This window comes from Ceratotherium simum, chromosome 38 (assembly GCF_057802395.1).
Source record: "Ceratotherium simum simum isolate JZ-2026a chromosome 38, ASM5780239v1, whole genome shotgun sequence".
Classification (NCBI taxonomy): domain Eukaryota; kingdom Metazoa; phylum Chordata; class Mammalia; order Perissodactyla; family Rhinocerotidae; genus Ceratotherium; species Ceratotherium simum.
Genome location: NC_141937.1, coordinates 22,065,039 through 22,078,851, shown reverse-complemented (window position 1 = coordinate 22,078,851; position 13,813 = coordinate 22,065,039). Strand labels below are relative to the sequence as shown.

The 13,813-nt window shown below is 35.3% G+C and overlaps 1 protein-coding gene across 7 annotated transcripts in view; it reads right to left on the bottom strand.

Annotated features, from left to right (window-relative positions):
* The window catches only part of UTRN (utrophin), a 504,353-nt gene that overhangs the window by 296,191 nt on the left and 194,349 nt on the right, over positions 1-13,813 (bottom strand). For all 7 annotated transcript variants that reach the window (XM_087425184.1, XM_087425188.1, XM_087425183.1 and 4 more), the window contains 5 exons: positions 11,698-11,877; positions 8,905-9,033; positions 8,420-8,590; positions 6,198-6,359; positions 5,321-5,458 (listed from right to left, as the gene is read on the bottom strand). In XM_087425184.1, the coding sequence (XP_087281310.1) occupies positions 5,321-5,458; positions 6,198-6,359; positions 8,420-8,590; positions 8,905-9,033; positions 11,698-11,877 (780 nt within the window). The remainder of the gene's footprint in view (positions 1-5,320; positions 5,459-6,197; positions 6,360-8,419; positions 8,591-8,904; positions 9,034-11,697; positions 11,878-13,813) is intronic.

The window sequence follows — 13,813 nt, the reverse complement described above, 5'->3', positions numbered from 1 at the left end:
GGTAATCTCCCATAACTGACTCCCCCCACCCCCAACATCCTCCTTTGTCTTTACCTAAATCTATTTAAGAGAAGAATCTCTGGCACTTGTTGAGAAACTCAGTTTCCCTGCTGTCTCCCATGTATACATGTTATAAAGCTTTGTTTGATTTTCTCCTGCTATTTGGTCTCATGTTAATTTAATTCATAGCCCAGCCGGAAAGGACCCAGAGTGAGTAGAGGATAGTGCTCTAGATAAATGCAATAGAGGTTTTGATTAAAATAATATCCAGCTAATTCAGTATATAATCTTCACCTCTGAGAACAATATTATAGAACATGAATATCTTACATAAGACAATAGGTCCTAACATGCTAAATTCAGACAGATTCTAGGCTGGGTGGAAGACTTATTTGCCCTAGCATAGTATTATCTATACCTTCTAATCAGAGCTTTCTAAACAATAAAGTGCTCTCTGGATGGGCCACTAGTCCTTCAGGAGTTCAAGTCCTTTACTGCTGGCTGGCTACAATTTAACAAATGCTATCCACTACTCACAAATGGCCAAAGAGCACCAATTCATGAATCGAGGTAGTTTCCTTGACATTTTCACTATACTCCTTATATTGAACTTCTGAAAAATGATATTCCTCTTTAAATTCAAAGATGATAGTGAAAATGACCATGAATACATGTTCATTGAGTTAGTGATCCTGAAAATGGTTACAATTCCTAAATGAAACCAAGGCTCAAGACTAAAATCATTGAGTCAATAATATGGTGTCGAATCTGGAGGTCTGCATTTATTTGTCTCCTAGAATTCGATAAACTACTACTTTCACCAATTGATGGGCAGTCCTGGATAGCCAGGGGACAAGCAAGCCTAAGGATTTCCTGACTTAATCCACAGGATTATTTATACTTGACACTAACATTATTTTTTGTTTTTTTTGTGAGGAAGATCAGCCCTGAGCTAACATCCATGCTAACCCTCCTCTTTTTGCTGAAGAAGACCAGCTCTGAGCTAACATCTATTGCCAATCCTCCTTTCCCCCCCCGCCAAAGCCCCAGTAGATAGTTGTATGTCATAGTTGCACATCCTTCTAGTTGTTGTATGTGGGACGTGGCCTCAGCATGGCCAGAGAAGTGGTGTGTCGGTGGCGCCCGGGGTTCCGAACCCGGGCTGCCAGTAGTGGAGCACTCGCACTTCACTAAGCCATGGGGCCGGCCCCTAATATTAATTTTATTTTCCTAATGCTACACGCTCATATTTTAGTCAGAAAGCAGTTCTAGATATTTACCCATATGCCTAAGAAGGAAAATTATATTTTTCAAGCAAATATAAAAGGATGCTGAACTAAATAATGTGTCCACCCAGGAACCAGTTTTGAATAAAAAGATGCTAAAATTTTCTTTTTTGTAAGGAAGATTGGCCCTGAGCTAACATCTGTTACCAAACATCCTCTTTTTCTTTTTTCTCCCCAAAGCCCTAGTACATAGTTGTATATCCTAGTTGTAGGTCCTTCTAGTTCTTCTATGTGGGATGCCGCCTCAGCATGGCTTGATGAGCAGTGAGTAGGTCAGCACCCAGGATCCAAACCGGCGAACCCCAGGCAGCCAAAGCGGAATGCGAAAGTTCAACCGCTACGCCACCGGGCCGGCCCTAAATATAGTTTTAAATCAAGAAAAAATTCAAAATAATTCTTTTCAGACTTTAATTTTAAATAGGCCGATTTTTTGGAAGATCACAAAAGTAGGCTCAATTGTTCCTCTTCTCAACTTTGAAGAAAAAGACCCAAGGAAAGTATTTACAGGTTGAGTAATGACGTCAAAGGAGTAAAACAAGAAGCTAGGACCTGTTCTCCTGCTTGGCTTTCTCATCTATTAATCAAGGTGGTGACGAAAGAGCCTCCATTTTTCCAAGACCAGAAAGGGCTCCAGGTCTCCAGCCATTTGATATGTGTGTGTAGGACATTCAACTTTGTAGTACTTTCCTCATTAGCATCACTAAACATCACATGCCAGATTTTTTTTTTTTTTTTAATCTGCTCTGTTGGGAAATCGGTGAGAGCCCCGTTTACACCTTAGCAAGTATAAGGCAGGAATCCCGCGCTGCCTCTCCAGTTACACAACAGACTCTCATGCTGTGAGGCCACATGTACTGAGGCTTAGGGTGACCTGGGAAGGTCAGTAAGTATTGTAAATGGAAAGTTCCAAATTAAAAAAAAAAAAAAATCACCTTCATTAAGACTGCCTTTTTCTGTTCAGACCATAAAGATAATCTAGGATTTTCTATGCCTCCATACTCCTGCAGAAGCAGCAAGGCAGTTCAAAATTTAAACATGTGCTCTCTATATTCTCAAAATAGATTTTATCCCAAGAGAGTAATCAATCAAAATGCCCTAGGAGAAAAAAAAATGTCCTAATGATCTGACCCAGACTTTGCTTCTGGATAATTGTATTTTTAAAGGCCTCTGCTAGGACACAGAAATACAAATATACTACAAGGTGGTACTAAAATCAGACAGTGTTACACAACGTAGCTCAGGTCATACAAGCTAAATGCCAGACAGATTAAAAGTTTATCTTCAATGAACACCTTATAAAAATTTTCTAACTTTTGTTTTTATCAAACCATAGGAAAAACTGGAACTAAACAGAATTGCATATTTATCAACTCTCTGAACGATAAGGACTTTTTGGTCCCAAAATAGACCGAAAAAAAAAAAACCACAAAGGAAAAACATAGCCATGTGTGGCTTAATAAAAATTTTAAATGGTTGCATGGTAAAGGTAAAATAATTAGAAGATAAAAATCAATAAGATAATATTTTTATAGCAAATGACAAGAAGCTAATAACTGTATTTTATAAAGAGCTTGCACATATTTAAAAAATAGTAATACCCTAGTAAACAAATGAGAAAAAGTAACTCAACACATATTGCAAATAAGAAAATGAGTCCTGTAAACCAGTAGTTCTCAATCCTGACCGCACTTAGAATCTCCTGGGAAGTTTTTTTTTAAATGCTGCACACCTAGGCCCAACCTGAGAGATTCTGATTTAACTGGTTTGGGGTTAGATTTGGGCACTGATATTTTTTTAAAGCTCCCTAAGTGATTTTAATGTTCACAGTTAAGAAACAGTTTTAAAAACCACAGATTTGGGGCTGGCCTGGGAGCATAGGGGTTAAGTTCACGTGCTCCGCTTTGGTGGCCCGGGATTTGCGGGTTCAGATCCTGGGCACGGACTACATACCACTAATCAAGCCACGCGATGGCGGTGTCCCACATGCAAAGTGGAGGAAGATTGGCACAGATATTAGCTCAGGGAGAATCTTCCTCAAGCAAAAAGAGGAAGATTGGCAATAGATGTTAGCCCAGGGCCAATCTTCCTCATTGAAGAAAAGAAAAAAAAAAACCCACAGATTTGAAGAAGTATATAAGTTAATGAAATAAAAACAAACATCTTTTAATTACAATAACTAATGCTAGTGAAATAAAATGAAATGAGCCTATAATAGTATATGTTAGTACTTTTGAAAAAAAAATTTACTTATGTATTAAAAGCCTAAACATTATTTCTATTTTGGACCAGTAATGATTTCTGATTTGGAACCCAAGGATGAATGAGATATGGCCTGAACCCTTGAAAAAGTGCTAAAGGAGAAAGATACTTTTAAAAGTAACAATAATGCAAAGAACTATAACATAATCTGAAAGATGTCAGAGATAAAAATGGAGCCAAATCTTAAAAGATAACATTTTTCAAGTAAAAAAGAAGGAAAAACCCACTCCAATGAGTGGGAATAAAATTAGCAAGATCCCAAAAGCACTAAGACACCAATAAGTTTGAGAAAATGTAAAGAAAACAAGCACAGTTATACTACATAGTGAGTGACAGTGAATCAAAGAGGGAAATGGAGGTCAGATGGAAGCCTCAGTATAGTATTACAGCGATGAACCTTGCACTTAAAGCTTTTTCTGTATCTTGCAATATTTTCCTGAACAGTTCTTAGATAAAAGAATGACATGATCAGCCATGACTTTGCGGGAAGGGAGGGGTAATAATTCTGAGAAAAATATGGAAAACGGGCTAGAGTTAGAAAAACCAGACATAAGAAAACCAGCTTGGGACATATTGCAGTAACTAATGGGAGAAAATCGTAAGAGCCTGAATTATGGACAGGACAGTGGACTAAGACAACTAAAGTCACTTTCCCAGGGTCATAAAACAAGTCACTGGCAGAACTATATCTAACTTCAGGTTCAGAGCCAATGTTTGTATCTTACTTCATTCAGCTCCAACGGTTTTTGGTTTTTTTGTGTTTTTGAGGAAGATTGGCCCTGAGTTAACAACTGTTGCCAATCTTCCTCTTTTTTCTTTTTTCCTTTTTTCTCCCCAAAGCCCTGGTAGATAGTTGTATGTCATAGTTGTACATCCTTCTAGTTGCTCTATGTGGGACGCCGCCGCAGCATGGCTTGATGAGTGGTACGTAGGTCCACACTCAGGATCTGAACCTGCGAACTCTGGGCCGCCAAAGCGGAGCACGCAAATTTAACTGCTACGCCACCGGGCCAGCCCCCAGACCCAATGGTTTTAATCCCTACTCAATGTGGTGCGAGGAACAAGAAATAGTTGAGAATGATTGTGAGGTTTCCACCTTGAGAATGGGTAGCTTTTAAAGTAATTAACTTAGGGAATATACTTTGTTTGGAGGGGACAGAGGAGGGAAAGTTCAGCTTGGGACATGTTACAAAGCTGTGGTACACACAGAGAGAGACATCCAGTAGGCAGCAAGTTGAGAGGCCGGAATCTTCTACCAGATTCCAACATCATCAACTAAAACCGGTACTAGAAGGATTACCTAAGAGCAGACCTCTGGGGAACACCAGCACACTTACAATGCAGCTGGGAAGATGGCCACAAAAAGGGAGCTGGTAGTGAATCTTTTTCTAGAATATAAATCATAGTTTATCAATTTCACAAATTTAGTTATTTGTAAACTAGAATTTTTTTTACGTGGCCAAGACCTCCATATACAAAATATAGAACCAAGGGAGGAAGTCACTCCCAAAAAAGATAGATCTCTTTTAGGTTTAATACATTATCAGAAATCCAAAAGAGATGCTCAATAATAAGGTTTCAGGTTTCTATTTTCTTTGAGTTTTGCTCCATCCATGAATATAGACATATCTAATAATACACACTAGAAAGGAGAAAAAGGTACTACTCCAACCGGTTGTTTTGAAGTATCCATGAATGCAACATCAAACTTCTAAATAGCAAGAGCTGAGTAAGTTAGTTATTTAAGTGGAACAAAGACTCTCCCACGACAATACCTTAGTTTTGTTGTATTTTGTGCGCAAAAGCAGTAACTGCAAACGGATCTTTTCTTTTTTATTATCCTCCATGGGTTGATGTAACATTTGTTCTCCTCTTTGTAGAACTTCCTCAATCTGGGCTCTCTCCCCATCCATCTGAATGTTTAAAAGGAAAACATTTACTCACAAGAAAAACACATGAGGTCAGTTACTATCAGCTCCCTAGTAGGAGAACTAACCAACAAAGTATAGCATGTCAAGATATGTTCTTTTGAATGATAGAGAACAAAAATTCATGTTTTTCTTAAAATATTTCGTTTTTGAAGTTAAAATATCACATAAAGAACGCTAACTTAGGGGCCAGCCCCATGGCTTAGCGGTTAAGTGCGCGCGCTCTGCTACTGGTGGCCCGGGTTCAGATCCCAGGCACGCACCGATGCACCGCTTGTCCAGCCATGCTGAGGCTGCGTCCCACATACAGCAACTAGAAGGATGTGCAACTATGACATACAACTATCTACTGGGGCTTTGGGGAGAAAAAGGAGAGGACTGGCAATAGATGTTAGTTCAGAGCCGGTCTTCCTCAGCAAAAAGAGGAGGATTGGCGTGGATGTTAGCTCAGGGCTGATCTTCCTCACAAAAAAAAAAAAGAACACTAACTTAGCAGAAGTTAGATAACACTGAGATAAGTACCTTCAGTAAGAAAAGTGTCTTTTTTTTTAAGCATTATGTAAATCACTTGGCAAATCTTAGATTGACACTCATCAGAAAAGCACATTTAGATCTGTTTTGTCATGTTTGGCAGATATTTGGGTAAACATCATTAATGTAAAAATATAATTAACAGAGAAGAAAAATGAGAACACCATGACTTTGAAAATCTTCTTGAACCAACCTTTTTATCTTCATCATTGGATTCCAAGTGTTTTTCCACAACTTGTAACATACTTTCTATGTCATTTTCTAATTTTTCCACGTCAGAGAAAGGCTCATCAGCTTCAAACACCTCAGCGGTGACCAGACGTTGGAATGATAATGGTTCCTGGCCAATCAGCAACTGTAGAAGGAAAAGTGTTCTTTGAAAAGATATTCTTAACTAGACCTTCCACCATTAATCAGAGGAGTGGAGGTGTCAAGAAACGAACTAGCATTTATTTGTATTGACTTTAATTTCATTCATTCATACAGCAATGGTTTTACCAATGTGGGCTTTTCTGAATTACCCCTTTTCTCCAGGCACCAGCCAGACATGTGAAGTAGTGTGCAAATACCTGTGGCTGCCTGGAGTGCTGTGCGGAAGATTCTGAGACCACGTGTGAGCACAGTAGGAAACAGCGCCATGATCCAAAAGCCATCCCTGCCACGGCCACAGAAAGGAAGAAAGGCCACCACCCAGTTCAGGTACTTCCCAAAGAATGTTTCCTAGTTAACTTTCCCCAGTAGAATCTCCCTTGGATTTTGATACCCAACCTTGAAAAAAGTACATATTTCTCAATGCAGTATTTTAAGACAATATCTATTAGAAAGACTATATTTATGTGACTAAACTCAGTGTAACAACTTTAATAAAACTAGATGCAGAAAATAACACGCAGTGTTGGCTGAGCATGGGGAAACTAGCAATCCCACACTCTGGTTATGGAAGTATAAATTGGCACGAACCTTCTGTAGGACTCTTTGCAAAATCTATTTAATAGCATTTCTAAGAACTGATCCTAGGGATATATTAAAAGATGAGTAAAAAGGATTTTAACAATACAGTATTTATAAAAACACAATAAAAACGGAAAATTGATTTAGAAAATTATAACAGATCAAATGATAGAATACTCCATAGCTGTTAAAAAACCATGTCAAAGGAGAATATACAAAACAATATAAAAATTTTGATATTTTAATATCATATACATGTGATTAAAAATAGACACGTATGCGAAAATGTTAACACAAGTTATTTTGGGGGACAATGATAATTTTGTTTCTTTGTACATCTCTCACTCCATCCCTATGTCTTGTGCATTACTCTTTCATACCAGGAAAAATCTCCCATAGATCTATTGAAGAGAATAAATAGCTCAGTTCAGAAGGTAAGGAAGTAAGGTTAAGGAAGACAGACATTAAAGCAAGATTTTGGTTTGTTTTCTTTAAGCTGTGAATAATCTAAGTATATTCATAGGCTATGAAAGATCCTTTGGCCCATTATATCAGATATTTCAAATGAAAGCAGAGTTAAAAAAACATTTACTTCCTGCAAAACAAAGAGGACCCTTCCTCTTAGATAATTTCAATACACTCTCAAGAGGTGGAATTAACTGGATACTGAAAAAAATGCCGTCCTATGGGCACAGCTGGGATCCTGAAAAACTCAGAATCCTCTGTCAGAATGAACACCCGGTTTGAATGACCCCCAAAGTCAGCTACACTGTTTTGTTTGTTTTCCCCAGCAAGCCATCAAAATGTTTTCATCTTTTCAATTTAACATTTACTGAGCGCTCACTATGTGCCGGGTCTTGAGAACACTACAATAAAACGTTTCATTTCCTCCTCTCAGGAAACAAGAGTAAAAAGAGAAAGATATACACACAGAGAGAAAAATTATAATACGGCACCAGAAATAAACACTTTTTTTTAGGAAAGCTCTTCTTTATTATCCTTTTATTTAAATTTATAAGGCTCTTTTTAAAATTTATAAAATTAGGTCATAGCTTTCCACGTTAGGTTTATTGCTTGTAACTTTTAGATGTGTCAACACGTAAAACACAAAACACAAGTCCACAAGTGTGTAGTGTGCACAAATTTATAAAGTATGACCATAAAATAATGGGTTTACTATTCACGTCTAGCTTGGAAATTAGTCTTGTTATTTTATAGCGAGTTTTAACTTTTGATTGAGACTGAATCCTTTTCTCGAATGGGTTATTTTCTCTAATACTAGTTTCGTTTTTCTCTCCTTCATATGCACAATCACAAATAAATAAAGATAAATGCTCCGTTCCGAGAAAAGTGATAAAATCATTTTAATTACAAATTTTTTGATGTATATACCATATTAATCATCTATCACTTAGATACATTTCTATGAGAAAAATAGTTTTCTATAAAAATATAATTACTCACTATGGCACTTTTGATATGTTGAGACACCTTTTCAAAGTTTCTGTTCAGTTCAGCTAATTTTGGTTCTACGAGCTCCCTGCTCGAGCCTCCACGCGCATTCATCAAAACAACGGCTTGATCACGGACATTTTCAACTTGGAGGTTGGCATCGTCCAGCTCAGAGAGTAAACGCTAATCACAAGAAAACACAAAATTATCACATGGGAAGAATCAAAACCGAACACGGGTATGATGCTAACTCAGAATTAAAAGGAGTTTAAATAAATGTCTGAGATTCCTAGTAAGAGATTTCAGCACAATTTGGGTGAGAGCTGTTCACATACTGACTCATTCAAGACTTCAGTTTCTCCCACCAAAATAAAACTTAAGGATCTACTGCATGGGAAGAACATGTGTACAAATAACTCAGAGCATTCCGCAAAAGAAAAGACCACAGCAAAACCTTCTACTCCCAGAAGTGTTAACTGATCCTCTGCATTTGCTACCTTCACAATTTCTTCTCGTTTACTGGCTGGTTTTTTTTCAATCTCATCCAACAGGGCTTCAGCTTGATAAAGCCAGGTACTTATGTGAGCAACATTTCCATCAAATATTTCCAACTGGTTCTGATGGTTCTAGAAAGGAATTAATAAAACGTGGATGCAATTGTATGAAATATTTAAGACCACAATCTTAGAAGAGATTTAAAAGACCTTCAAAGAGCTAATTGTATGCTGAATTTCAAGAAGGGTTTCCACCTTTCTGAAAAACTCTTCCCCAGTGAACAAATCTCATTCCTAAAAATGCAAAGCTGTGGTTAAGCACTTTTTAAATTTATTTGATTTAGACCTCAATACAATAAAGTTGAAGAATAAAAGGTGAAAGTTTCTTTTTCAATTTCATTGTGTTTGTCTACTTTATTCCTAATTCTTATATTACCAATAATCTCATTTGTCCCCTTGATCATAATTGTTAAAAACTCACTTAAGATAGTAATATATAAAAAAATTATTAAAATATGGATGGAATAAGATTCTGCCTGTTCAATAGGCTATAACTACTTAGAGGGCAGGGCCTGTGCCTTTCTACCTCAGTATCATCAGTATTTAATATTATTACACCTGGCACAGACCTCAGTAACACATCCTGAAACAGGACATAAAATATGATTGAGATAATAAATGTGAAAACAGAAGCAAACAGTTAAGTCAATTAAAACTCAGCAAAATTGCTGAGGCTAAGGCAAGAATTTAGACCTTGATCAAATAGAGTGGGGAGCCTTATGATGAAATAAATAACTTTTAGGAACTATATTTTATAGGATAAAGGAAACTAGAAAAAACTTAGAAGAAAAGTGTTTAGAAAACAAGGAAACATTATTAATCTATAATATGGAAAGATAGTTGAAAAAAGAAAATGAAAACTAATAAATGACATGAGAAAAGTTTTCATTTTGTTTTGTTTTTTGGTGAGGAAGACCGGCGCTGAGCTAACACCTGTTGTCAATCTTCCTCTTTTGGCTTGAGGAGGATTGGTCCTGAGCTAACATCTGTGCCAATCCTTCTCTATTTTTGTATGTGGGTGCCACCACAGCATGGCTTGATGAGTGGTGTAGGTCCACACCTGGGATCCGAACCCATGAACCTGTGCCGTCGAAGCAGAGTCCATGAACCCAACCACCACGCCACCAGGCTGGCCCCGTGAGAAAAGTTTTGATGGTGATATGGATTCTAAGTAAGAAGAATTGATGAGCACCAGACTTCTTTACCCCAATAAAGCAGGTAAATCAAATATTCTAATATGACTAAAAAGATATTATCTGAAAAGAGAATTTGGAAGGTACAGACTGAAGAATACAGAAGTAAGTGCCCTGAGAATGTGGAATAAAGCTAGTAATAACAAAAATGAATATATAAAATATTTAATGAACGTATTCTCTGAGCCAAGAATTTAACACTTATTATTGAACATTTAACAACTCTGTTAGATATGTACTTTTATTCCCATTTTATATATAGGGAAATTGAAGCTTAGTGACATTAAGTAATTTACTCACAGTTATGCAAATAATAAATTGTGGATGGACTCTGGATATGAATCTGACAGATCAAAACGTAAACCCATGAACTTCAATGCCCTGCATATTCTGACTGATATCAGTAAATGCTCAAACACGTCTCTATTCATTACCCAGTAATTCTATGAATTTGATAAAAGTTCTAACTCAGATATGTCCAAACAAACTAGTAATTTACAAAGGACAACTCCCTCTAAGGCAGGGGAAAATGAGGTTGCCATATATTCACTGGTAGTATAAGAAGGACAGAAAACCACTTTGAAAATTAAATTGTCACTATTTCCATGGAATAATTAACAGTGTAGTGATATAATCAAAAAGTAACAACATGTAACATTTAACAATTATCATAATCATTATATAATATCTAAAATTGGTTGTTTTAAGTATAGTTATATAAAAGTACTACATGTTTTATGTCACATAATCATCACAAAATTGCATGAGGTAGAAATTATAATAATGCCCACCTTACATATGAGAAAACTGAGGCTTAGAGAGCATTTAAGTAACTTGACCATGTCACCCAGCTAGTAGTCAAAATTTTTACTTAAGCCATCAGCTCTTAGAACTTAGGTGCTCTTAACTAGTACACCATTATTAGAACATTATAAATATTATATATATAAATAGTTTATGATAGTATGATAATTAAGTACAATATTAAATCATTAAAATGAAACAAATAAGGTACATTTACTAAGATATTAAAATACATATATCTATGTATATCACAAATGGTGTTTTACTTATTAGAGACATTTTGAACTCTTTCTAGTTATTATCTTTTCAAGGGAAAAAACAAAATGTAGTCCAAATAAATTAATTGACAAGCAAAATGTTATTGTGACACATAAAAAATAGGATTTGGAATTCTAATCAAAGCTGTATTCGTTTTATTTTTTTTTTTAAATCAATGATATATTTTATTTAACCCAACGTATCCAAAATGTGATCCTTTCGGCATGTAATCAATACAAAAATTGCTGAGACATTTTACATTCCTTTTTTGTGCACACTTTTCTTCAAAATATGGTGTAGCTTTTTTTTTTTTAATTTTTTGTTTATTGCAGTAACGTTGGTTTATAACATTGTATAAATTTCAGGTGTACATCATTATATTTCTATTTCTGCATAGATTACATCATGTTCACCATGTATTCGTTTTAAAATAAAGAAAGGAGAGAAGAAAATTTCATCATTAGATTTTTCCAAAACATACCATTAAGGTATTACACCAATCCTCCGTCCAGGTGCGAACTCGGCTCCACCCAGCATTAAGGACACAGAGCTTCTCTTCTAAAACAGGCTGACTGCCCTCGATCAAGTTCTGGAGGGCAGCACTACTCTCTGTGATGGCATTTAAATCAGCTTTTCTCTTTTCCAGATCCTTCAGAATGTTCTAGAAAATAAAAATACCGAGCCCCACTTCATCTTTCAGAACATTATAAAAGTTTATATAACCTTAATTTTTAAAAAACTTTCCTTCCACATTTACATAGCAGTCCATGACTCCCTAGATAACTTAAAATATGCAATTAATTATGCAAATAATTAAATGTAACAAATTCTGATGTAGAAAAGGTAATTTTAATTTATTCTAAGTACAAATTTCACTTATTATACACAAACACCAATTATCTTCATCATAACTCTAGATGTAAAGAATCAATTTCATTTTCAGTAACTACAAACTGGCAAAGCAAAACTACCCCAGAAATCACAATTCTAAACAAATCATGATTTATCTCCTTGACTACTACAGGAAACTATTGATGTGTACTATATTTACTTGCAAGGCTTACATCCTGTAACTAGGTGATTTAACACACAATCTGTTATAGAAGCATTACAAAAAGTGTCATCTTAAGTAAATCATAGGAGAACTAGCACGTCTAAGCTTTGGTATTACAAATGTCATAGTACATAAAGATAAAACTCTGGATAGTATGATGTGACTTGATTCACACATTTCATAAGTCTGACCAGGCAACGTGTGTGGTCAGAGAATTATAGAGAGAAGGTTGGGTCCCAAAATTAAAACTACAAAGTTCTTTCCATCAAAAAGTAACAACATGCACATATCCACCTACTGGTCTTGCACCTGTTAAACCAACATTTAAACAAATCATTTCAAAGAGCTCAAGTTTATATTTAACCTCAAATCATTACATCACATTTTGGAAGGCATAAAAATTGCAAATTCACAAGTGAGTCCAGGTTTAAACACTTACTTGGCCATGTCAATTTCTGGTATATTTATAAAGTCACTAAAATACTTCTCTCAAGCATTCTCCTCCAGCGGGGAGAAAAAAAATAGAATACCCACAGCCAAGCTCTCTGCAGTTAAGATGTTCTGCATTCCTTCAGTGGTTATGTACTGATTGACTAGAATGGTCTTTAAGAACTATAAGAAATAATGAACTACAAGTAATTACATTTAACAGTACACAGAATCTATGCTAATGGATTTTACTGTAAAGAAAATTACTACATGGAAAATAATGCTATTTAAGCTATGGAATAAAAATACTATTTAAGTTCAGAATGAAAATGGTATTTAAATTTTGCATTGAAAAAATTTTACATAATTTTTAAGTGCAAATACATTAAAATGCTGTGAAAGATGCATGTTTCTTAAATCTAAAAACACAACATTGAAAAATGGGTGATTATGTTACATTCATTTGATTTAATCTGGTGAAGAGAACGTGCTATGAATTCGTGATTTGTATATACCATCTTCAATATTTCAAATCTGAAATAAAATTAAATGGGAATCTAAGAGTGAATAGTCTAAAAGAGACAGGCTTATCATTATTTACAATCTTCACCTTAAAAAATAATGAGAATCAACTAAAAAACTAAATTTATGCGACTACGCAAAGATGGATGATTAAAAATTAAATATAGAGAAATCAGTATCACCTATGTACTGGCTATAAGCAATTAGTAAAAAAAAGAAGCATACTTTTTATATACCAATAAAAATAAAATAAACATGTAGGAATAAACTTCTTTGCACATACACATAATGTTTATGAAGAAAAACACCAAAGCAGGATGTAGGGATGTAAACAAATTAGGGAGAAAAATGAGCCATATCATGTTACAAAAAAGATTTAATATAACAAAAATGTCAGTTCCCCCCAAAACAAATCTATAAATTTAAGGCAATTCAAATAAAAATTTCTAACAGAATTTTTTGAGAATTTGAGAATAATAATTCTAAAGTTCATATGTGTTTATACAAAAATAGAAGCATAAACACAAGGAATCCATTAGCTACATGTTAAAATATATTATAAAGCCACATAGTTAAACTGTTGAAGAACATT